General features: G+C 40.9%; 1 protein-coding gene across 1 annotated transcript; it reads right to left on the reverse strand.

Moving 5' to 3' along the window:
- Positions 1-821: 821 nt before the first annotated feature.
- PSMD12 (proteasome 26S subunit, non-ATPase 12) lies at positions 822-24,990 on the reverse strand. The gene is given in 11 exon segments (NM_001265853.2): positions 822-1,380; positions 2,837-2,914; positions 5,547-5,721; positions 6,683-6,795; positions 8,021-8,155; positions 8,236-8,385; positions 9,439-9,543; positions 11,121-11,228; positions 15,758-15,886; positions 15,974-16,033; positions 24,803-24,990. Coding segments are annotated over 11 exon segments (1,371 nt in total). The 5' UTR covers positions 24,911-24,990; the 3' UTR covers positions 822-1,170.
- Positions 24,991-27,405: the final 2,415 nt, after the last annotated feature.

Below are 27,405 nucleotides of genomic sequence, written 5' to 3' on the forward strand. Positions count from 1 at the left end.
TTTAAAAAGTAGACCTCACACTTTCTTCATTTAAACATCATTTTAAATAACCTTCTAACATTGTTTTATTTTTCTATTTTCTCTGAAATAAATCAAATTAAAACTTGCAAAATTCGTTCACACCAATTCATCTCAGATGTTTCTTTGACAGCAAGCTACTTTTAATTCTGTGAAAATATTTCAGTACTATACCACTTACTCTATGAGGGTGGCCTGAAGTCTTTCTTTTTGCCATTTTTTTTAAAGCATAAAAAAATTAGGTTATCCAGTGTTCGTATAATGGAACTAAAAGTTCCTACAGAGATAATGAATTTGGAACAATAATGATGTAATTAGACTTACAAGTATAAAGCTACAAATAAGCCTTATAAAAACAACTTTATGTTAAATTTAAACCCATATAAAGAAAGGGGAGAAGAAGAGCAAAAAAGAAAAAAAAGTAGTCACTATCCCTATAGAGAGGACTTAACACCCAATAACCTGTGTCAATGATGTCAGTTGATTCTGTTGAACAACTGATCAAGTCAGAGGATGAGGGCTGAAAGCAATCAAGCTACTGTGACTAGAACCAGCCCGACTCAAAAAAAAAGTCTACAGCTTACCAGATTGTTGCATACACACTCAGTTTAGACTTTCTGCCACAATATCAAAGTACAAATTCTTCACAAATCACAACTCTATCCCAAATGTTCCTGTATGCTCTGTTGCTTTTCTATTCTACTAAATGACTGATAGCTTTACAATGAAATTTATTTTATTTAAAAAACACTTGCCAAATCACTACCCACAAAATGTTTAGAATCAGAGGTAACTGTAGAAAGGAAATGTGTATATACTGCTTTTATTATTGTAATATGTTTGTTAGTTGAATGAAAACAAACAGTAGCTAAAAAGGTTTCAAATGATAGAAAAACATATCTGGGTAAGTTATGACACAACTTTTTGTGTATTCAGACGACAGAAATGTGTATTTTTGCACCAACTGCAAATGCAAAGTTAACAATGAACTTGGGGAAATGAAAGGTCAAAGGGAGTCTCAAAACATATTCACTATTTTAAAATTTAAGACAAAGAAGCTTAGAAAAAAAACCCCAACATATACACCATTATAACAGTCTCTTTTTTTTAATGACTTCCAATTTTAACTTTTTTCTAAAAGCATTAAGACCCTTATTGTAGATTATGTATCATCTCCTCTTTGGCTATGAGATGTGTAGTTTTGTTAACCAGAGACATTAATGAGTTCAGTTTCTGAGACCAGTCATTTAATAAATTATTTGGATCCTTAGGTCTCTGGAAGTTGATAATTCCTGCTAATCTGTCTACTTTAGCAAAGATGGTCTTGTTAACTACTAGATTTGAGAGAAAGGCTTCGGACTCCTGCAAGAGAGAAAGATGAATTGGATTAAGACAGGATAAATTACAGACAATAAACAACACTTCAGAAAAGCATTTTCTAAACTCTTCATCCAAGAATATGCAGGGGGATTCATTTTTAATAGTAACTGTTCAGCTGGGTGTGGTGGCTCACACCTGTAATCCCAGCACTTTGGGAGGCCGAGGTGGGTGAATCACTTGAGGTCAGGAGTTCAAGACCAGCCTGAGCAACATGGTGAAACCCCATCTCTATTAAAACTACCACAATTAGCCGGGTATGGTGGCATGTGCCTGTAGTCCCAACTACTCCGGAGGCTGAGGCAGAAGAACCGCCTGAACCCTGGAGGTGGAGGTTGCAGTGAGTTGAGATCACAAAAAATGTACTCCTGCCTGGGCGACAAGGCGAGACTGCCTCAAAAAAAGAAAAAGAAAAAAAAAAAAAAAAAAAAGAGTTAGCAACTGCTGACTTCCTGTAATAAGTACTTATTTTACTGATAGTCTAGGGAATGAATAGAATCTGAGTAGACTCAATCAGGGGTGAGTTCGAATCTGCCTCCTTGCAAGCTCAATGCTGCTGGTATCCATGCCAACAGCAAGTTGGTCTACTCCCTTTTCTACAAAGTTTTGCCTCAAAGGCAGTATGGTACAGTGAACATTTCCAGAAATGCTGGGTTAGAATATGCGCTCTGCTACTTGGCAACTACGTACCACGGACAAGACACTTGACGTCTAAGGACTCTGGTACTCTCATTCGTAAGTGACAAGAGCTCCCTGACAAGCTGATCAAGGAGCAAACCTTCCAACTCTAATGTTCCATGAGTCTTATCACCTAAACTGTCACAACTCCTTCTGGTGACAGAAATGGCTTTTCAGGCCATTACTACACACTTGGGTTAACTCCTCTTTGTGTGCTATGCATTTTGTCAACATGAAACACAGACCTGAAGACAACATTGCTCCAGCAAGACCTGGGATCACTTGATACTTAGGTTAGTTTTTGGTACTCAAGATCGCTTGGGAAACTATCTATTACCCTATTACCTAAACATAAAATTAAATCATAAAATTGATTCTGTTTTTTTTTTTTTTTTGAGACATAATCTTGCTCTGTTGCCCAGGCTGGAGTGCAGTGGCGCAATCTCGGCTCATTGCAAGCTCTGCCTCCCAGGTTCATGCCATTCTCCTGCCTCAGCCTCCTGAGTAGCTGGGACTACAGGTGCCTGCCACCACGCCCAGCTAATTTTTTTGTATTTTTAGTAGAGACGGGGTTTCACTGTGTTAGCCATGATGGTCTCGATCTCCTGACCTTGTGATCCGCCTGCCTTGGCCTCTCAAAGTGCTGGGATTACAGGCGTGAGCCACCATGCCCGGCCATAAAATTTGATTCTCTTACTCAATTTTTACAAGTCAATATTCAAAAAGAATGCCTACAAATAACTCAAAGTTGATTACTACTTACATCAACAGACAGATCCAGAAGCTGTGCCATCCTTTTCATTGTTATCCGAGTATAATACTTGGCCATTATTCTAATATTCTGGGGAGAGGATAGAGAGCAGGGAGCATACGTAACATTTGTCAGCAAGTCTCAAAGTCCATTTATTTTCACATCCAAGGTAAGTTTACTTAAAATGTTAGACTCGGAGCTTTTATTTTTCTGTAGTCCATAACTGGAGCAAAGCTAGTTCTAATCTTCAGTAACAAAACTAAATACTTATTTTGGTTCCTGTAGTTATTTGTGAATTACTATGAATATTCTACACAGCTCTTTAAATATATAGTCAAAATATATGCCTGTCTTAACTAGCGGTTAAAAATTATAATTGTACTGAAATATTTTTGCTGAGTGCAAGAATCTAAAGTTAAGCTTTCTAATTATAACACAAATGTTTTAAAGGCTAAAATCTAAAAAATGATTGGAGATCAATCGGGTGCAGGGACTCACACCTGTAATCCCAGCACTTTGGGAGTCTGAGGCAGGAGGACTGCTTGAGGCCAGGAGACCAACACCTGCCTGGGAACATAGCAAGGCCCCATCCCCACAAAAAATTTAAAAATTAGCTGAATATGGTGGTGCCTGCCTATAGTCCTAGCCATCTAGGAAGCTGAGGTGGGAGGATCCTTTGAACACAAGAGTTCAAGGTTACAGCGAGCTATGACTGTGCCACTGCACTCCAGTCTGGATGACAGAGCTAGACTGACTCTCTCTTTTTTTTTTTTTTTGGAGACAGAGTCTCACTCTGTCACCCAGGCTGGAGTGCAGTGGCGCGATCTCGGCTCACTGCAAGCTCCACCTCCTGGGTTCATGCCATTCTCCTGCTTCAGCTTCCCGAGTAGCTGGGATTACAGGCGCTCGCCAAAACCCCTGGCTAATTTTTTGTATTTTTAGTAGAGACGGGGTTTCACCACGTTAGTCAGGATGGTCTTGATCTCCTGAACTTGTGATCTGCCCACCTCGGCCTCCCAAGGTGTTGGGATTACAGGCGTGAGCCACCGCGCCCGGCCTGACTCTCCCTCTTTCAAAAAAATAAGATTGGACATCATTTCAAATACTCATCACTTTACCCTTATTCCAATGACTTACAAGTAGCTTCAAATTAAATTTCCTAATTTTCACTGGCGATGGTGCTGCAGTTAAGACACAGAGACTCCCCTTTACTGTTCTTATAGGCAGTATTATTAACAATAGCACTCAAAAAAACGTGGGGGAACAGTGGGGAGAAAAATGAACTCAATCTTTGAAGAAGCTACATTGTCTCCTATCTCTACCAGGGCTGATGGCAACACGAACACATCAGAAAGCACGAGAAGCATTCTTCTCGCTTTTCTTTTATCCTTCAAATCTAACCTTTTCCTTCATGCTTTAAATCTAATCAATGGCTGCATTCTATTGATTTCCTTCCTTAAAACAATCATATTCCACGCATTCTTTAATCCCTTGGCTACTGCCTTATTTAAAGTCCATATATCTCTCACCTTAGTAGTCTTCTCTAGTCTCCTCCCTCTCCAATGCATTCTCCAAACTCACTCTCAGAGGGACCTGGTGCGCAGGCTGCCCTCCCTTGTTCCTGCCTGCCCGATACCTCACACTCCTCTTACAAACCTCACCTCAATCATCAATTCATCCAACCTGATCATTCCTCCATGTAGAAAAGTTTCCCATAAGCCTCACTCTGCTCTCTAGATACTTGTACTACAATATCTGATACTTTTTATTTATAAGTACATCTTTCCCTATAATTTTTAATGCTCTTATTCAAGGTAGGGTAATGTCTTTTTTTTTGAGATGGAGTCTTGCTCTGTCGCCTAGGCTGGAGTGCACCGGTGTGATCTCCACTCACCGACACCTCTGCCTCCTGAGTTCAAGCAATTCTCCTGCCTCAGCCTCCTGAGTTGCTGGGATTACAGATGTGCGCAACCACGTCCAGCCATTTTTTGTATTTTTAGTAGAGATGGGGTTTCCCCATGTTGGCCAGGCTTGTCTTGAACACCTGACCTCAGGTGATCCGCCCACCTCAGCCTCCCAAAGTGCTGGGATTACAGGCATAAGCCACCACGCCCGGCCTAGGTAGGGTAATGTCTTATTCTCCTGTGTGCCCTGGTACTTTGTACAGTGTCTAGCACATAGAAGGCTCACAATAAATGTTTGTTATGTGAAGGAGTGAATGGTAACATAATACAACATGACAACAGTGATACTAAGAAGATCAAAGTTCAGGTTTAAGACATGTTACCTGCTTCCAAGACTAGTAAGTGAACATTAGAGAGAAACACCCTCCTGCCCCAATTCTTAGGAAATTCTGTCTGGTTTATATGCTATAAATTTTGGATTCCTGAGAGGTTCTCTCAAAATGAAGCAAGCTAAAATACAGCTATCTTTTCTGAAAGGCCAAAAACAGGGAAAAAACCCAAGATGCGTGAGATACATTCCAATATGCTTTGGGAAATGCAGAGTAAACATCTGAACACCAAATTTTTATCACTACTACAGTGGGCATACAAAAAAAATCCTAAGTGAAGAATTAAAGACATAACATCCTAAATGAACATTTGATTATCAAATGTGAAAAATAAAATAGTTTATGCTCAAATCTGCCAAAATTTAATTCTAAAAAATAAATTCACTAAAGGTTAAAATAAAAATTGTCATTTCTATGACAGATTCTTACATGTTCAACAACTCTGTTCTTCAAGTCTTTCCACCTTTTTTCGCCTTCCTCCGTGGAACCAAAAACATCAGTTGCAGGACTCTCAAGGGAACCTTTTCTTAATTCCATTCCATAGTCCTCAACAAGTGTGGACCAACGCATCAACTCCATTGTGGTAAAAAGCTTTAAAAGATCCCTGTAAATTGTATACATCTTAATATTCCAAATCTGTAAAAATTAAGTATTAACTAATATAATAGCAAAGTTCAAAAAAATCAACAAAAACTGTTTTCGTTAAATTTTATTTAGTAGAATGAGTACTGTTTGGTTATTGTGTATTTTACCAACTTTACTACCATTTTTCCCACAGTAGCTCAGAATACAGCATTCTCCCACTTAACACTCTGCTCTTTTCTGCACTGTCAATTTCTGAAATAACTGTAAATGTACTCATGAAACAAACAGAAATAAGAATCTGTTGTGCTTATGATGAAGCAAGTCTATTTTATATAATAATTTTCAGAAGTATGCATTTCTGAAAATCACAAAGCTCTAAACTACTAATGATGAAACTCTGTCAAATAATTAATCAAAAGCTGCCAGTATAGACCTGATATGAAACTTCCACTTGATAAGCAATTTAGAATAAAGTATATTATAATCTCATTTATTGTTAATGCAATGCTAAAAAAAAATTCCACCACTTTATCATCTCTAGTTTTATTCTCTAGTATAATCTATCAGTAACCAATTAAGAAGTACACACTTAGGCCAGTCGCGGTGGCTCAAGCCTGTAATCCCAGCAGCACTTTGGGTGGCCGAGGTGGGCGGATCACCTGAGGTCAGGAATTCGAGACTAGCTTGGCCAACATGGTGAAATCCCGTCTCTACTAAAAATACAAAAATTAGCTAGGCATGGTAGCGGGTGCCTGTAATCCCAGCTACTCGGGAGGTTGAGGCAGGAGAGTCGCTTGAACCCAGGAGGCAGAAGTTGCAATGAGCTGAGATTGCGCCATTACACTCCAGCGTGGGCAACAAGAGTAAAACTCCATCTCAGAAAAAGAAGTATACACAGAAGTATACACTTAGGTTAGCAATTTTTTTTTCAAAATAGTGTTTCTACTGAGATATATCATGATAATTTCAAAAGTACTTACTTGTATTTGGGAATTTCTTCTAACTTCTTGTCACCACTTATTCGGTGAACCAAATCTGACTGTTCGTTGTCAAAAGGAGCCAGGATAACATAGAGTACAACGCTCTTCAGAGCCTAAAAGAGTTGTACAACAAAAGTTATACGCAAGACTAGACATAACGGAAATTTTGACGAAAACTGAACAATCATATCCATTTTAAATTTTAAAGTCATAGCTGGGTGCAGTGGCTCACGTCTGTAATCCTAGCACTTTGGGAGGCCAAGGTGGGCGGATCACCTGAGGTCAGGAGATCGAGACGATCCTGGCTAACACGGTGAAACCCCATCTCTACTAAAAATACAAAAATAAAAAAAATTAGCTGGGCGTGGTGGCACGTGCCTGTAGTCCCAGCCACTCAGGAGACTGAGGCAGGAGAGTCACTTGAATCCATGAGGCGGAGGTTGCAGTGAGCCGAGACTGCGCCACTGCACTCCAGCCTGGGAAACAGCGAGACTCTGTCTCAAAAACAAACAAAAGACAAACGAACAAAAAAAAGTCTTAAGGGGAAAAATATTTCCAGGCTGCCTTTTCATAGTGTCTTTCTATAGCATTTAGTTTTCACAAACTAATATAATAAATCATTGCTAATCTGACTTACTACCTCAGCTGACATTTTTCTTTTTTTTTTTTTTTTTTTTTTGAGACGGAGTCTCACGCTGTTGCCCAGGCTGGAGTGCAGTGGTGTGATCTCGGCTCACTGCAAGCTCCGCCTCCTGGGTTCACGCCATTCTCCTGCCTCAGCCTCCTGAGTAGCTAGGACTACAGGCGCCCGCCACCGCGCCTGGCTAATTTTTTGTATTTTTAGTAGAGACGGGGTTTTACTGTGGTCTCGATCTCCTGACCTTGTGATCCGCCCGCCTCGGCCTCCCAAAGTGCTGGGATTACAGGCTTGAGCCACCGCGCCCGGCCTCTGACATTTTTCTTGACATTCATTTTTGACAAATGTATAAAGAAAAAGTTCTTATAACAAGTTAGCAGTATAAATGTGGAATATATATATAAGCCCTTTAAAATAGTTTTGTAAAATAATTTTCCAAAGTAATGTCGGGTCTTTATCTGCAACCTTTATTAGGATATGACCCACTGTACATATTTTAAACAGGAAGCCCATATTTCTCCAAAAGTGAGACATAAACTATGGCCGCAATTAGACTGAATCAGTAATATACTGAACAACACTGAATAGAAAGCAACACCATACAACTGCATGTAATGATTGCAGTTAAAAAGATTTGAAAATAAAAAAATGCAAATTACTCTTCTGAATAAGCCATGTCAATTACACAAATAAACTCTTACCTGCTGCCATTTTTCACTTTCTGCCTGTATACAGGGAGTATCATATATTGCTCTGTAGTGCTTACAAATAGACAAATAGGATCCCTCATGTTGATCCAGCTGAATCATTAAATTATAGTACTTCAACTTTAATTTCTGCAAAAAAGTTGGCAAAACAAATTGGGATTTATGGGTTTTATTCATACCTTTAAACATGTGGTCAGAGATATGCTCACCTCGGTATTTTCTTCCTGGAAAAATTTGGTGTTAATTTTCTTGCTGATGATTTGTGTTCGAATGTAATCCTTCACAGCTAGGCAGAGCCTCATTTGCTCCAAAATAAATTCCACTCTCTCTTTCTTTTCCATTGACCCGTAGGTTTCCACCTAGCACAGTAATTCCCGAAATAAGTTTATAACACTTTGCAATTTTGTGAACTGCAACAAAATTAAAGATACTAAAATATTCATCCTTGTTAAATAATAAGAACCTTCATGTATATAGGCAGAGTGTTGACAATTATATTAAAAGCTATTTAACTCTAGAAAATTATAATTTATAATGGACTTTCCCCCTTCTGGTATAAAATTCTATGAATTTTAACACATGTAGTGATTTGTGCAACCACCATCACAATGAAGATACAGAACTCAAAAAATCTTCCTCATATTGCCCCTTTATAATCACACACTTCCCCCACTCATAAGCCCTCCCAAGACATCCAATGATCTGTACTTCATCACTACAAATCTGTCTTTTCAAGAATGTCAAATATAGTATGTAATGCTTTGAGGCTGTCTTTATTCACTCTGTATAATGGCCTAAATTGTAAGATTCATTCAAGTTATACATCAATAGTTCATTTCTTTTCATTGCTTAGTAGTATTCCATTGTATGGACATACCACAGTTTATTTATTCACCTGTTGAAGTATATCTGGGCTGATTTTATCTTTTTATTATCACAAATAAAGCTATTCTGAACAGGTTGTGTGGACTGGTTTTATGTAAACATAAGTTTTCATATCCCATGGGTAAATACTCAAGAGTGGGATTGCTGGGTCATATGGTAAGCATATGTGTAACTTTATAAGAAACTGCCAACCTGTTTTCCAGAGTGGCTGCACCACCTTGCATTCTCACCAGTAAGGTAAGGAGCTCCAGCTGCTTTGCACCCCCACTAGCACTGAGGATTTTATTGTTTAAATTGTAGGCATTTTAATAGGTATGTAGTGGTACCTCATTGTGGTTTTCTTAATGGCTAATGAGGAAACGACAATTTTAAACATGAAAAAAGATGCCATTCACAGGCTTTCCATCAAAATTCAAAACAATTATTGGTCCCAAACATTTTGGATAAGGGATATTCAACCTATATTTCCATTAGAAAATACTGCTGACTAAACAAAGTTTTACCAACTCTAAAATGCAGTACCTTACCTGTAACTCCTGTAGAATGGAGGCTGCCTCTTTCACATCACCATTTTGTTCTTTTATAGTTGCTAATGTTTTAGTCAGTCGAGCACGCTCAATTTCAACATAAATCTACAAATGAGAAATTTACACAATCAAAATTCCGTGGAAACGTGTTAAAATTGAAAAAGTAGGCTGGGTACGGTGGTTCACACCTGCAATCCCAACATTTTGGAAGGCTGAAGCAAGAGGATCACTTGAGGCCAGGAGTCTGAGACCAGCCTGGGAAACATGTTGAGCCTGTCTCTACAAAAAATCAAAACATTAGCTGAGTGTGGTGGCATGCACCTTTAGTCCCAGCTACTTGGGAGGGTGACACAGGAGGATCACTTGAGCCCTGGAGCTCAAGGCTGCAGTGGGCCATGATCAGGCCACTGCACTCTAGCCTCAGCAACAGAGTGAGACACTGTCTCAAAAAAATAAAATAAAAGGTAGAACTGAACTTTTTTTTTTTTTTTTTGAGATGGAGTTTCACTCTTGTTGCCCAGGCCACAGTGCAGTGGCATGATCTCGGCTCACCACAACCTCTACCTCCTGGGTTCAAGCAATTCTCCTGCCTCAGCCTCCCCAGTAGCTGGGATTACAGGCATGCGCCACCACGCTCAGCTAATTTTGTATTTTTAGTAGAGACGGGGTTTCTCCATGTTGGTAAGGCTGGTCTCGAACTCCCGACCTCAGGTGATCCACCCACCTAGGCCTCCCAAAGTGCTGGGATTACAGGCATGAGCCACCGTGCCTGGCCAGAACTGAATTATTCTTTAACCCAACTATATTTATTTTACAGCTATTGTGCACTTTATCTACCATGTACAAACACAGTTGTGGAACATTTTATATTTCACAAATATATCTGTAATTCTTAAGAAAATAAAACTTTATCCATATTTTGCAACTCTGCTTTCAGAACCTAAATATGAAATTACTATGTTTAACAAATAATAGGACCACAAGCTACATAAATAGCACAGAAGATGCAAAAGCCTTGTGATTATTTGAAAAGTGTGTTATATGTAGTCCAATATCTACAATTAATACCCTAATTCTGATTTATGTTTAAATACAAGACTATCTTATTTAAAAATACCTAATTTTGCTAGGTATTAAAGTTGTTAACATTTTTGTAGCTATAAGTAATGTTAGTAGATTTATAATTTCCAACAAATTAAACACTAAAAATATGACTACAGTATAAACTAAAGCACCTAGGGAATGAATTTTCATGCTTAGGCTTGCTTACCGTATTTCCAATAATAGCAAACTAATTACAGCTTCCTACATCTATCATACATTTCTTACTTTGGTATCTCTGAATATTATTTCCTCTATGTCTAAAATGCTCTTCTCCCACACCCTGACCCTGTAGAATTTTTATTCTTTTTTTTTTTAAAGTTACATATGTATCTATGATAAGATACCCAATTCCCAGAAAAATCTAGATATACCATGGCTGTCACTATTTAAATAGATTCATTTGCAGAAAGGGATGTACAAAGACATTACTGGTTGAATTACAGTGATGACATTTTGTGTATTTCTTTAAAAAATAAACACAAATAAATACTTATACAAAATATCTACATATATTAAATATCTCTGAATACAGAAAAAACAGTACATATCATTGTGAGTTATGTCAACAGAAAATTTACCTTGCCTTCAGTAACCATTCGTAGAGTATCAATTAATCGAAGTTTGATAGGAAGGTCTGTGATTTCCTCAACATACGTACAGCACTGTTGAACCATTTTGGCAACAGCCTAAAATATTAAAAACCATTCATAAGTAAAATACATTCCTCACAGAGGAAAAAAAATGTATTTTATTGACAGAAGAGCAACGATCGAACTTGGTCTTCCCAAGCAACTCTAGACAAGGAAACGTCATACAGAACATCACATCAAAACTCACTGATACCTAAAAAGTACCAACTACTCCGTAACAAGTCAGTAAAGGTCAGGAAAACCTCAGATGCAGAGATGCAGGCAAGCAGGAAAGCATGGAAGAAACGGCATCTCACGAAGGGAAGAGAAAGCAGAGGTCCATGGCAGCTTGAAGCCATGACCTGCAGATACTGTGACTGAGGAGGAAAAAGGCAGTGGCAGAGGCAAAAGGTGAAACAGTTCTACCACCTGGGTGGGAGGAAGAGCCACAGTCACCCAAATTTACCTCATGACACTGTGAGCCAGAGACCCTCTCGCCTTCAGTTTCCTCATAGGTTATTATCAAGGGGCTGGAATACATTCCTTTCAACACTAACAATTCTATGATCTAAGTCACAAATCAGCAAACATTTTCTGTAAACTTTTGCAAATGTTCATAAAGTAATTATTGTGGACTTTGCGGGCCACACAGTCTCTGTGGCAACTATTCAACTCTGCCTCCTTAAAAACAAATGGGTATGGCTGTGTTCCAATGACTTTATTTATAGAAATAGGAGGTGGGTGGGATTTGGTTTCTGTCCCATCATTTGCCAATGCCTGATCTCTAGATTTTAAGCAATATATCATAATCATTAATAATTAAGACCCTGGGCCGGGCGTGGTGGCTCACGCCTGTAATCCCAGCACTCAGGGAGGCCGAGGCAGGCAGATCACGAGATCAAGAGATCAAGACCACCCTGGCTAACACGGTGAAACCCCATCTCTACTAAAAAACACACACACACAAAAACTAGCTGGGCATGGTGGTGGGCACCTGTAGTCCCAGCTATTCGGGAGGCTGAGGCAGGAGAATGGCATGAACCCGGAAGGCAGAGCTTGCAGTGGAGCCCAGATCGCGCCACTGCACTACAGCCTGGGCAACAAAGCAAGGCTCCATCTCAAACAAACAAACAAACAACAACAAAAAAACAAAAAACAGTAATAATAATAATAATGAGCATGAGTCATCAAGAGAATGTTAAATTACATTAAGTATATTTTGGTTAAGGCAGCAGCAAAGTGAATAGAATATCTTAGAAAGATTTCCACGAAAAACATTTAATGTTTAAGCAGTTCAGGCTAAATATTTTCGTTGTGGAGGTGATTTTATTTTCTTTTAGGTTCGGGGGTACATGTGGAGGTTTGTTTCATGAATATATTGTACAGTGGTGAGGTATGGGCCTCTAGTGAACCTATCACCCCAACAGTGAACACTGCACCCAATAGGTAATTTTGGATACAACAGGTAACCCTCAACTCCTTTCATCCTCCATGCTTTTGGAGTCCTCAGCGTCTGTTATTTCCGCCTTTTTTTTTTTCTTTGAGACAGAGTTTTGCTCTTGTTGCTCAGGCTGGAGTGCAATGGCGTGATCTCAGCTCACCGCAACCTCCACCTCCCAGGTTCAAGAGATTCTCCTGCCTCAGTCTTCCCAAGTAGCTGGGATCACAGGTATGCGCCACCACACCCGGCTAATTTTGTGTTTTTAGTAGAGATGGGGTTTCTCCATGTGGGTCAGGTTGGTCTCAAACTCCTGACCTCAGGTGATCCGCCCACCTCGGCCTCCCAAAGTGCTGGGATTACAGGCATGAGCCCACCACGCCCGGCTCCATCTTTTTTTTTTTTTTTTTTGAGACGGAGTCTCACTCTGTCGCCCAGGCTGGAGTGCAGTGGCCGGATCTCAGCTCACTGCAAGCTTCGCCTCCCGGGTTCACGCCATTCTCCTGCCTCAGCCTCCCGAGTAGCTGGGACTACAGGCGTCCGCCACATCGCCCGGCTAGTTTTTTTGTATTTTTTTTTTTTAGTAGAGACGGGGTTTCACCATGTTAGCCAGGATGGTCTCGATCTCCTGACCTCGTGATCCACCCGTCTCGGCCTCCCAAAGTGCTGGGATTACAGGCTTGAGCCACCGCGCCCGGCCTTTTTTTTTTATTAAAACATTTTTTTTGGCCAGGCAGAAGAAGTGCAGAAACTCAGGGGACAGAGGTTGCAGCAGGCCAAGATCGTGCCATTGCACTCCAGCCTGGGCGACAGAGCAAGACTCTGTCTCAAATAAATAAATAAATACATAAATAAATGTCACATTCACATATTTTAGGTTGCCTCAATTAAGTCTATGCTAATTCTTAACACCGGCTTATATATTTTCGGTGTGTTTTTTTTTTTTGAGACAAGAGTCTTGTTCTTTTGCCCAGGCTGCAATGCAATGGTGTAATCTCGGCTCACTGCAACCTCTGCCTCCCGGGTCAAGCAAGTCTCCTGCCACAGCCTCCCAAGTAGCTGGGATTGCAGGCGCCTGCCACCACATCCAGCTAATTTTTGTAAAGACAGGATTTCACAGTATTGCCCAGACTGGTCTTGAACTCCTGGGCTCGAGCAATCTGCCCACCTTGGCCTCCCAAAGTGCTGGTATTACAGGTGTGATCCACCGCACTGAGCCAACACTCTCTTTTATATGCATGTAAACTTACCTAAAGAAAAATAAACCAAAACCAATTATAGTAATTCTGACTTTTGCAAAAAAAAAATTTAACCCGCTTTAACACTATCCTTACCCTAGAAGCAGTCTAATTAACAAAATAAGGAATTTGGACAATAACACTACATATTTATTTTTGGTTCCATTACATCCTCTTTTATAATGTCATTGTCTTTATTATTTAAAGCAAGAAATTAAAACCCAGAAACTACTAAGGAAACAGTATTTAAAAGTTGAGATAAAAATGTAAAAAATGAGATCTACTTGTACAGGGGAACATTTAAATATATCTCAAGAAGAATAAGGAAACAGTAAAGAAAATCCAACTTCACCAAAACACTAAAAGAGAACTTACATAATCTCTAAACAAAATGAGCAAAACAGTCTCTCTAAAATTGGCCTCAAAAATAAGTTGGAGGGCTGGGTGCAGTGGCTCCTGCCTGTAATCCCAGCACTTTGGGAGGCCGATGTGGGAGGATCACTTAGGCCCAAGAGTTCAAGACTAGCCTGGGCAACGTGGCGAGATCCAAGTCCCCATTTCTACACACACACACACACACACACACACACACACGATTAAATATTTAACAGTACATTCTTTTGGCAGACTTCAGTTTTCTCAGGCAAGCACTCTAAGCTGGGGTTGGGTCATCCTGGAAATGCAGCCTTGAATTATTAGAAACAATCTTAGTATTTGTTTAAGTCTACACAGGACAAGGTTAAGGCCTTGTCAAGAAGAGGGCTCAGAGAGTTTAGTCAAGGAGAGAACTATTTGTCAGTATGCATAGTTTTTGAATGTCAGTAATACCTCAAAAAGCTGTTTTGCAAAAAATCATATATTGGGATAATATAAGAAAATGAAATATTTAGTTACTACTAAACATTTTAAAACAGCATAAAAAGATGTGTTTAATAAAAGAGATATGACTAAATAAATCAGAATATCAACTTAATAAATTATAATACAACCATTTAGAATAATAAAAGTGAGGGCCGGGCGCGGTGGCTCAAGCCTGTAATCCCAGCACTTTGGGAGGCCGAGACGGGCGGATCACGAGGTCAGGAGATCGAGACCATCCTGGCTAACACGGTGAAACCCCGTCTCTACTAAAAATACAAAAAAACTAGCCGGGCGAGGTGGCGGGCGCCTGTAGTCCCAGCTACTCCGGAGGCTGAGGCAGGAGAATGGCGCAAACCCGGGAGGCGGAGCTTGCAGTGAGCTGAGATCCGGCCACTGCACTCCAGCCCGGGCTACAGAGCAAGACTCCGTCTCAAAAAAAAAAAAAAAAAAAAAAAAAAAAAAAAGAATAATAAAAGTGGGGCCAGGCACAGTGGCTCATGTCTGTAATTCCAGCACTTTGAGAGGCGAAGACAGAGGGATCACTTGAGCCCAGGAGTTTGAGACCAGCCGGGGTAATATAGCAAGGTCTACAAAAAATAAAAAAATTGGCCAGGTGTGGTGGCATGCACTTATAGTCCCATCCGCTTGGGGGTTGAGGTGGGAAGACTGCTTGAGTCCAGGAGGTTGAGGCTGCAGTCAGCTGTAATCACACCACTGCACTCCAGCCTGGATGACAGAGTGAGACCCTGTCTCAAAATAAGTAAATACATAAGGAAAAAAAAAAAAAATAAAAGTAGCAACACCAAAATAGAACAAAGATGTATGAACACTCTAACACAATTTTTAAAAAATATGCAAACATATAAAGACTAGAAGAACAAACAGAAAACAGTTATATCATTATGAGAATGTGGACCGAATTTTAAAACACCCTCTAGGATGTTACAATGTTGACTTAACACATTTTAAACAGACTTATAGAAGAGTTTGTGAAAAGGTCTGAAATACAAATGCTTTTGTGTTTCGGGCAGACGTGATCATGAACTCACCTGTTTTAACTGACTCCGCCTTTTGGACAAAAGCATAATATTTTCATTAAGTAAATCCCATTCTTTAGCCTCATAGCACATCTTCACTACTGCAACTAAGATACGGGATGTAGATACCATATCGGAAGCCTGTAAGGGTAAAAATACATTGAAAGTTAATGGAACAATGTTCAATGCAATTAATGGTAACTGAGCTTTTCCCTGTAAACTACTCACAGTACGAGTCTGCTTTTCCAGAGAGAGAAGGGTTTCAATGACTTCTTGAAGTCTTCCTTCCTAAAACAAAAGATGAAAATGAACAATAAAAAAACACAAAAAATCCAAATAACTAGTCTAAAATGAAATGGTTTTGACACAGAAAACGAAAAATCAACGGCCTCTTCTAGAGGAAAATGATCACCCCATAACTACTTTTGCTTCTCTCCTTTTCATGATAGTGCTTTCTTCTCTAGTGGGTGATGGCAGGCAGTGGTCCCCTACTTGAAGCCCACAAGCTATTTTTAATATTTTTAAATGCCTAAGAGAAAGTGAACATATAACAATCATGTAACATCTGAGAGAACACCAAGTCTTTGTTCTGGATTCTAATTTATCAACTCAGTGTGGTAACACCTGTTTATCTTGTTCTTTTTTTAAGACAGAGTCTCACTCTTTCACCCAGGCTGGAATGCAGTGGCACCATCTCGGCTCACTACAACCTCCACCTCCCGGGTTCCAGCGATTCTCATGCCTCAGCCTCCACAGCAGGTGGGACTACAGGAGTGCGCCACCACACCTGGATAATTTTTGTATTTTCTGTAGAGACGGGGTTTCACCATGTTGGCCAGGCTGGTCTTGAACTCCTAACTTCAAGTGATCATCCCACCTCGGCCTCCCAAAGTTCTGGGATTACAGGCCTGAGCCACTGCATCTGGTGGATCCTGTTCTGATCAGAGACTCTAAGTGGTAGTCACGTGTCTTTAAAGAATAAAAACAGAGGCCAGATGCAGTGGCTCATGCCTGTAATGCCAGCATTTTAGGAGGCTGAAGGGGGCAGATATCTTGAACTCAGGAGTTTGAGACCAGGTTGGGCAACATGGCAAAACCTGTCTCTACAAAAAAATACAAAAATTAGCTGGGCATTGTGGTGCACACCTGTAGTCCCAGCTACTCTGGAGGCTGGAGTAGGAGGCTGGCTTGAGCTGGGGAGGCAAAGGTTGCAGTAAGCCAAGATCGCACCACTGCACTCTAGCATGGGCGACAGAGTGAGAACCTGTCGAAAAAGTAGGAAAAAAGGATTCCTTTATGAAGTCACTGTCACCCTAACAGATATTTTAAAATACGGAATTCCAAGAAGAAATAAAGAGAGTGCTTGGTGCTAAAAGACAGGAAACTCTGGTTTAATTTTTCAGTGACTTTAAAAATAAATTAGTAATCATGCTTAAAGGAAATGAAAGCATCTGAGAACACCCACACATGCTATCCTTAAAGTCATGCTCTTGAGCAGATACTGGTCCAACTGAAATACAGTTTCTGACAACTTACACTAACTAACCTCTCCACACCTCTATCTCAGATGTAAAAATAAAACGTTCTCCCTGGCATACATATTTAGAGATTGGAACAATAAAACTCAAAAAATAAAAACATAAATGACAATACACCAGGACTAAAGCAAGTTATCCTATTAGGAACCACACATTTTGATAAAACCAAAACCAACATACAGCACAAAAACTGCACCCATTGGCCAGGCATGGTGCCTCACGCCCTGTAACCTCAGCACTTTGGGAGGCTGAGGTGGGAGGACACTTGAGCCCAGGAATTCGAGACCAGCCAGGAAAATAGGGGGAGATTCTGTCTCTACAAAAAATTTAAAAATTAGCTGGGCACGGTAGCCTGTGCCTGTGGTCTCAGCTACTCAGGAGGCTGAGGCAGGAGAATCACTTGAGCACAAGAGTTTGAGGCTGTAGTGAGCTAGGAATGCGCCACTGCACTCCAGCCTGGGTGACAGAGTGAGACCTGGTCTTTAAAAAAAAATTTTTAAAACGCATTTATTTAACACACTAATATTAAAAACTATCAAGTAAACACCTCTGACAATAAATTGAAATGAGAAGAGTATTATTTAAAAATTGTTTTGCTAACCAAAAATGAAAACTCTTTTTATCTTAATGACATTCATGGATGGTACATGAGTACTATCCTTTTCTACTAATGAAAGAAACTTATTACATAGCTTCTGAATTATGGGCATAAATAATTTTTTGACTTTTTAAAATACTGCTGCCATATTTTTCCAAGATAACTTTTAAACATGCATGAATTTTCCATGCAGCACTGCATATATACTGTATAGTCCCTGTCTGAACTTATTTTAATTAAATCTGAAATATGTGATTACTAACACATTTTAACAACATTTCCCATTTGGACAGCCCTAGTTCTCCTTTCTCTGAAAGCTCTATAGATTTATGTATATAATAAATACTGGCTAAATGTTCATCAGAGGAAAAAAACGAACAAATCTATAAATTCTCCAAAGTTGAAGGCTAATAAATCCTAAAAGATGAAAGAATCTTAGAACTAGAAAGACTGCTAAGGATTATTTAATTCAATCGCTTCATTTTAGAGATGAAAAAGACTGAGGACTAAACAGCTTAAAATGACTTGCTTAGCCACAAAAGGTATCAGCAGAACTAGATCCGGGGCTCCTGCCTCAAGCTCCAAAGCTCTCTCCACCGCAGTGCCGCACTTCCCCTACCATATTAGTTTAAATCTCACTTTTTGCTTTGATCAAAGTCATCCCTATGGTTACTATCGGGCAACAAAAAGAAGCGCAAAAATAGTTAAAACGCAAAATACCGTTTAATGACAGTCACCCATCACATTTGCAATTACTATTAGTCACGTGACTGTGATCAATGGAGTATGGTTTAATATATGGTATTCTAATTCAGAAGCATGGGTATTAAAGAATTGCATGATACATGTGAGAGAATTACACACTGGCCTAAAGCCATAGTCTGGAGTATCAACAAAACATTAAACGTCATTTTCTCACAAAGGCATTTTTGGATAACACTCTCTAAAAATCAGTAGTCACTCAGCACCTTTTCCTTTCATACTCAACCATACTGTCTCCACTCTGCAATTACCCCAAACTATATTCTATTTTGGTGTTTACTGTCTTTCCAATCTCAGTAGAATGCGACCTCTGTAAGAGCAGGGGCCATGTCTACACTGTTCATCACTGCAGTTCGGTGAGCTGCATCACACCAAGCACATGCCAGTGCTTCTGCAGATACTATGGTCCATCCTTCCATCCTTGTATCAGTTACTGATGCACGTAACTTACCTCCTAAGTGGTCTACAAGTTCCTTTAGGGATGGATGCTTGTTTACTTGTCACTTCTCTTTGCACCAACCTCCACATAATATGTGTTGAATGGACTGGCACTCACCTGATCTGTATTCAGTTGATCCTAATGGCTTACAGTTCCTGATTCTTACTGTCACAATAAGCAGGATGTGACAAACTATATGGTTGACAATTTAGTGCTATTTGAAGGACACTACCATCATTTCATTTAATACAATTTCCAATTTTCAAATCATCCCCGTTTTTTCTCCCAATCTTCCACGTTCTACCCTATTGCTAAACATCCTCCTCCTTTTCCTGTCTATTCACTCAAGTCCTGAAATTCCAACTCCTTGATGCTGCCTTTCAACTCAGAGGAACAAATGGTTAGAGGGCTATCCAAAACCAACCTGTTAGAACATGTGACTTCCGTGACTCATTTTTCTCATGAAAATAATCCTTGTAAATGATGTAAGCGACTAATGAGTTTGTTCAACATCAATACATGTTGAGTATCTGTAAGTTCTGTTTGCGCCTCCTTTAATTCCTGAATGAATCCAATCTTTTAATGATTTGTTACACAACCTAAACAAGAAAGAAAAAGGCTGATAAAAAGTCACCACAGCCAGGCGCGGTGGCTCACGCCTGTAATCCCAACACTCTGGGATGCTGAGATGGGCGGATCACTTGAGGTCAGGAGTTTGAGACCAGCTTGGTCAACATGGTGAAACCCCATCTCTACTAAAAATACAAAATTTAGCCGGGCGTGGTGGTGGGCGCCTGTAATCCCAGCTACTTGGGTGGCTGAGGCATGAGAATCGCCTGAACCCGGGAGCGGGAGGTTGCAGTGAGCTGAAATCATGCCACTGCACTCCAGTCTGCGTGACAGAGTGAAATTCGGTCTCAAAAAAGTCACCACAAATAGTTGAAATTTAAAGCCAGTCCAATACTCCCCCTACATAGACTAACTTTTAAAGTGACCCATTCCTTAAAGGCGTCTCTTTTGTTTAAGCTGCTAACAATGTAAACTGTTCTACATTTCACTTGCTCTTTATTTTTGACGTTGCACATAAGAGACTGCAGGTGACCAAAAGAAATGAAAAGACATTAAGCCAGGTACAGTGGTGTGTGCCTGTAATACTAGCTACTCAGGAAGCTGAAGCAGGAGGATCTCTTAAGCCCAAGAGTTTGAGATCCCCATATCTTAAAAAAAAAAAAAAAAAAAAAGGAAGGAAGGAAAAGACATTAACATTATCTCTAACGTTCCATTATTGGAACGCTAAGTTTGTGGGAGTTATTTATAGCCTACTGCTCAAGGTCATTGCCAAGATCTGATTTTTCACAAAAAAGATTTTGCAACCTCCAGCATAAATGGGTTAAGAGGAAGGAGAATCAAAGGATACATTCAATTTAAGAATGTAAGTAGTCCCCAAATAACCATGTGCCAAATACAACATAATCAAAAAGAAAGGACGAGAAACCCTCAGTATATTACGAACTGCTAAATACCGTATCTTTACAGCTCAGAAAAGGCCCTCTTTAGATTAATTTTTAACTCCTGAATACAAGGCGAAGAGATAACCATCAAGAACTAGTATCACTTTTACTAACACCCCATCAACCTGACACAGGGTGCTTACACACAAATCACAGAGACGGTAGAATGGTTAAAAATACAGGCTCTGGTTGGGTGCGGTGGCTCACACCTGTAATCCCAGCACTTTGGGAGGCTGAGGTGGGTGGATCACAACGTCAGGAGTTCGAGACCAGCCTAGCTAGTATGGTGAAACCTCGTCTGTGCTAAAAATACAAAAAATTAGCCAGGCATGGTAGCGCGCGCCTATAGTCCCAGCTACTCAGGAGGCTGAGGCAGGAGAATTCCTTGAACTCAGAAGACGAAGGCTGCAGTGAGCCAAGATTGCGCCACTGTACTCCAGGCTGGGCAACAGAGTGAGACTCTGTCTCAAAAACAAACAAACAAACAAACAAACAAACAAACAAAAAAACGGGCTCTGCAGCCAGACTGCTTGGGTCTAAATTCCCAGCTGTACTGCCATATTGCCTTGGGTAAAACACAAGCTCTCTGACTCAATTTTCTCTTCAGTGAAGTGGACACAATACTTGTAGCAATCCACAGGGTTGGTGTAAGAATTAAGTCAATACCTATGAAGGTACGCCTGGAACATAGTATGTACACACCATAATCATAGCAGCTGACATCTTAATAAAGTGTATACAGCAATAAATATTAGTTATTAGTTATCATTTGCAACATGGGTGTTAGGATAGACATAGAACTAGGTTACAACTACAAGAGATTTAAATGATCTACGTTTGGCAATTTTACAACCCAACTCTAGAATTTGTCTGCCTTTCTAAGGCTTCTGCTATATATGGTTTCCCAACTAATACATTATTAAGTCTGTATACACAACTTTTTTTTTTTTTTTTTAAGAGATAAGGTCTCACTCTGTTGCCCAGGGTTCCGTGCAGTGATGTGATCACAGCTCACAGCAACCTTGAACTACTGGGCTCAAGCGATCCTCCTGCTTCAGCCTCCAGAGTAGCTGGGACAACAGGTGCGTACCACCACATCTGGCTAATTTTTCAATTTTTGTGGAGACAGCGTCTTGTTAGGCTGGCCTCAAACTGCTGGCCTCAAGTGATCTTTCCACCTTGGCCTCTCAAAGTGCTATATACACAGTTTTTATCTCCAAATGTTTTTCACATTTAAAATAAAAAATGTCTTAAGGAAATTAAGGACAGAATTGATAATCTCTTAAAGAGGCAATAGCAAAAAGAACACCATTTTTTTTAACCAAGAGATGTGAGTTTGATCTGCCTCGAATAAACCACTTAAGCTGCCTGAAGCTTAAATTTTCTCACAAGTGAAAATAACAAGAAGTTCTTCATAGTTTTATTGATGGACTCAAAATAAAATCAAAAGAATGTATACTAACTGTTCCATACATTCCAATGTAGAAATACAATGTTGTTATTATTTTTTTTAATGTTTGGCAGAATGGTCAGAAAATAATATGAAATGGAAAATAAAAAGCAACTGGGCACGGTGGCTCACGCCTGTAATCCCAGCACTTTGGGAGGCAGAGGCGGGTGGATTACTTGAGGCCAGGAGTTTGAGACCATCCTGACCAACATGGTGAAACCCCGCCTCTACTAAAAACACAAAATAAGCTGGATGTGGTGGCACATGCCGGTAATCCCAGATACTCGGGAAGCTGAAGCACAAGAATCAATTGAAACCGGGAGGTGGAGGTTGCAGTGAGCCAGGATCGTGCCACTGCACTCCAGCCTGGGCAACAAGAGTGAAACTCTGTCTCAAAACCAAAAAAAATAAAAATTAAAAAAAAAAGCGAAACGGAAAAATACGTTTAAAAAAATTAACCAGGAGTGTAGGGTAACCATCTAATTTAAAGTTGAAACTGGCTCGGTATCAAAAAACAAAACAAAAAAAATATACCCTCCCACAACATATACCTTGTTTTATTCAGCTGGCACATTGGCTTAAAAAAAAAAATCAAAATTCAAATGTACCTATCTTAACAGGTCCCAACATTCTTTTTTTAAAACACTTCTGTTACCCACTGGACACCTAAAAAAGCATCTGGTATTGGAGTTTGCAAGTTTTTCAACAGTCTGGAACATGACAACAATTATTTAGGAATAAATGCTACATAAGATCACCAGAACAATTGTAGCAGTGAAGCCTTTTTTCTTACTGATCTCTAAGCTATTTGAGGGCAAGAGCCTTGTCTGATAATCTCTGTACTTCTCATAGTATCTAACATTGACTAGGTCTTGCACACAGTAGACTGGTATTAACAGAAATTCATAAAAGATCTGGTTGTGCTTTTCTAAAGCAAATGACTTGTTTCTTCTTTATGGACACTATCATTCTATTAATTCCAAAGTGGAGGTTCAGAGGCTGACTTTGGCCTGCATATTTTGTTCTAGTTACATTGTATTGGCTCAAACAGTATTTTAAGATGACAGATTATTATCCAATTTCTAAATATTAAGGTATTTCACAGAGAAATCCATCTTCCTGGTTTCTCCCTCAAATTAGCAGCATCGACAAGGCTCGGCCTTCATCCCCAGTTGGCAAATATTATCTGAAGGTGAAGATCTGCTGCCTCCTTTTCCTGGGCAGGTGCTCGGAAGTTCAGGTTTTTGGCCAGCCGCAGTAGCTCACACGTGTAATCCCAGCACTTTGGGAGGCCGAGGTGGGTGGATCACTTTAGGTCAGGAGTTCGCGACCAGCCTGGTCAACATAGTGAAACCCCGTGTCTACTAAAAATACAAAAATTAGCCGGGCGTGGTGGCACTTGTAGTCCCAGCTACTCGGGAGGCTGAGGCAGGAGAATCGCTCGAACCCGGGAGGCGGGGGTTGCAGTCAGCCGAGATCGCGCCGCTGCACTCCAGCCTGGGTGACAAGAGTGAAACTCCGTCTCAAAAAAAAAAAAAAAAAAAAGAAAAAAAGTTCAGGTTTTCATTACAATAGGCTTCTAGGCAGGGCAGCATGGTGTGTGACGGCACCAGCTCCGAACCTAGAATCGGTCTGCCTGGGTTTGCTTCTTGGCTTCACCACTTTACTAGCCGTATGATCTTGGCGCCTGTGATTCAACTTTTTCTAACCCAAGTTTTCTTACCTGTAAAATAAGGATTATAGCAATAGCCATTGCATAGGGCTGAGGTGAGGATCAAATGGCTTAGTGTATGTAAGCACGGAGCCTGACACTGCAGAAACTACACAACAAATATCAGCTATTGTTATCTGTGTGACATTGGAGGCGGCTGAGTTTCCCACCCTTATGTAACTGATGTTTGTTGATGCTAGCTGCTAGAAAGCTCTTAATGAATTTATGGCTCCCCCTCAGCAAGCATACTGAACCTAAGATATACATACGTACCAACTTTATCACCTTTCTCCATCCTTGTTTTTTGGAAAGCCCGTTGAACTCTTATAGTACCTACTCGTCTTTACTTTTGTAGTTCCGTCTCCAGTAATGACTCCACTCCACCCAATCTTACTAATTCTTCAAGACCCAATACAAACGTCAGCCTTCCTGTAAAACCTTCCCTTATGGCACCATTAAGAATGCATAGCTTCCTTCTCGGTGTTCCAGTAACACTCTCCCCTTGTATGGCCCTCACCACCATGCATGACTTGACTAATTCATTACGTACATCAACTCCTAAAGAACAGGGTACTGTTAGTCATCTGTGTACTATCACTTTCCTACCCCTTCTCCTGGCCAAAGACCAGGCACATAAGCCCATGATCCATAAACGATTTAACGACATAAATGGATTGGGCAACAGCAACAGAACGAAACTCTCTGATCCAGCCTGAATACTGAAGCAGCCTCACCCCCTGGGAAACCACTAAGATAAACGTTACTTAAGCAGCATCCAAGAAAGGGCAAAAAGTAAAACGGAGCCCTAAGTCCCACGGAAGGAAGTGATCATCTGTTTTGGGGAGGGTCTGGGAAGCTATAGGCACTGGCGTACTCCGCAGCCCTGGCCGGGCCGACCTGGGGTCTCCCACTCGTGCAGGCCCAACCAGGGCTGGGCAGGCAATGGGGGGATGCACGCTTCAGCCCGTAGGCCCCCTGAGGCCTAAGCAGGCTCCGCGCCGTGACTCAGCCCTTGGCGCCCGCCAACAGCCAGCCGGCCTCTCCTCACCTTGGCTAGCTTCGCACACTCGGGTAGGCGCTGATCCACCGTGGCGCTGTAGTCCACCTCCATCTTGACGATGCGCCCGTCAGCCCGCTCCGAGCCGCCGTCCGCCATGGTCCCCGCCTGAGCGTCCCTTGCTGTACCCCCGCTTCGGCCACCACTAGTCACCCACACCGGAAGCCGCCCGCGCACCCGCTCAGGCAGTGCTTCGGGAGCCCACGCGAAGGACCCCTCGAGGTCCCCGGCGCTGGTCGCCACTCAGGCATTGCCGCGGACAGCCCTGGGGGTGGGGCTTGAGGCACGCGGGGCGGTACTCGCCGCTCCATCCCGCAGCGTCAGGTTTTGTCTCTGGGAACATCAGACTTTTTATCTAAAATTTGCAATGAGAAAACCGAGTGTAGTAGAACAGACCATCTCATATATCCCTACACCCCTGCTTCGAAATATAATTTCTCAGGACCATGGCCAGTCGCTTAACTTTTCTTGGATCTCGGTTTTCTCATCTCTACGTTAGGAGGCTAAAGTAAACCTTAAAGTAGAAAGTTCTAAGGTTTTATCTAGTTGAGAATCTTGGTGGCTTAATCTGTGGGATCTCTGAAAGCTCCTAAGAGAAGATATGGAAGCAGCTCAGTCATTTAATAAGCAAAGTGGTTTCTTTGTTTGTTTGTTTTCGTTTTTACTATAATCCACTAAGTTGGTAAAAAGAAAAGTTAGAAAGATTTAATTGTGGGTTTTGTTTGTTTGTTTGTTTGTTTGTTTCTTGAGACAGAGCCTCGCTCTGTGGCCCAGGCTAGAGTGCAGTGGCTTGATCTCGGCTCACTGCAAGCTCCGCCTCCCAGGTTCCCGCCATTCTCCTGCCTCAGCCTCCTGAGTAGCTGGGACTACAGGCGCCCGCCACCACGCCAGGATGGTCTCGATCTCCTGACCTCGTGCTCCGCCTGCCTCGGCCTCCCAAAGTGCTGGGATTACAGGCGTGAGCCACCGCGCCCGACCAGAAATCGACTATAGGACTTTCGTGAGCATCAAACGAGATGACATGTGAGACAATTTCAATTCTTAAGGGCCTTACACGTTTTATGTGTTATCATTCATACCATGCTGGTCCCTATAAAACAGCTTAAGATCTTAAAAAAGCTTAGGATCCTTGAAAATGGGAATGAGGTTGTGTTTGGTGTGGGCATATGGTCAACAGCAGCCTGGAAAGCAAACAGGAAAACGGGAAATCTTGGAGTGGTTTATCTATTATGTTAGTGGTTCTCAATTTCATTAGTGCCGACATCACTTTATGGATGCTGAATAGATCTCTTTGTTTTAACTGCAATGAAAATCAGGGAAAATATAAACCATTTACAAGAAAAATAAGACACTAGCTCAGCTATAATCTGTAATGTAGAGGAGAAACAAATTTTACCTTTTTCTATTTTTGTAGAGACAGCAACTATACTACGTAGCCCAGGCTGGTCTCAAACACCTGGCCTCAAGCAGTCCTCTCACCTTGGCCTCCTAAAGTGCTGAGATTACAGGTGTGAGCCACTGTGCCCAACCAAGAAACAAATTTTATAATAGCAAAATAATATATATTTCAAAAGATAACGGCTAAAACATGTCTACAGTGGAAAACACAAGGAAGTAGTTATTTGCTTGCACCCATAAACCGTAACTATAAATGTAAAAGCTGCAACTGCAACAGGTGTGTTCTCTTGGTTCCTGAAGCATGGTAAGGGCTTATTGTTGATGACATTTTCCAAAATGGTGAGCAACAAGCCACTTGGTAAAACTTTTTTTTTTTAATTTTAATTTTATAGTCCATCAGCTGGGTCTTACAGCTCATGCCTATAATCCCAGCATTTCGGGATGCTGAGGTGGGTGGATCACTTGAGGCCAGTAGTTCAAGACCAGCCTGACCAACATGGCGAAACCCTGTCTCCGCTAAAAATGCAAAAATTAGGCAGTCGTCATGGCATGCGCCTGTAATCCCAGCTACTCAGGAGGCTGAGGCAGGAGAATTGCTTGAACCCGGGAGGTGGAGGTTGCAGTGAGCCAAGATTGCGCCACTGCACTTCAGCCTGGGCGACAGACGAGACCCTGTCTCAAAATAAATAAACAAACAAGCAACCAACCAACCAAACAAACAAACTTTGTAATCCATGACCCGCTGAAATAAAGTTCTGACTATATCAACATATAATCTTCCATTGTTTTCCTCATAGAAGAATTCTTAGAAATTTTAGTTGATATTAAAAGTGAAAGGAAAGTAGCTTGTCATATGTAAAACTGACTTAGAGTCTAGGCCTCAGACACAGAAGAAAGTGTCTGGTAGGTCATTCAAAAGTCTGATGGAATGTGAGACAATATTGTATTGTGTGGGCTTGTTGCATAGTAGGCTGTGTAGCATTGCAATCACATGCTGGTGTCTCCCTCTTCCCTCCGTGATTGTGACAACTCAAATTCCCCTACAGGCTTCTAAAACACACTCTAGAGGCTGGTATTGTTGAGACACACTAGGCTAAGATGGCTTTTCACTATATATTCCTTGTGACATTGGTTTGATGAGAGTAGACAATAGAATCTGGAAGCGTAAATTTATTTTTTATTTAAAAAAAAATCTT

This window comes from Macaca mulatta, chromosome 16 (genome assembly GCF_049350105.2).
Source record: "Macaca mulatta isolate MMU2019108-1 chromosome 16, T2T-MMU8v2.0, whole genome shotgun sequence".
NCBI classification, from domain to species: Eukaryota; Metazoa; Chordata; class Mammalia; order Primates; family Cercopithecidae; genus Macaca; species Macaca mulatta.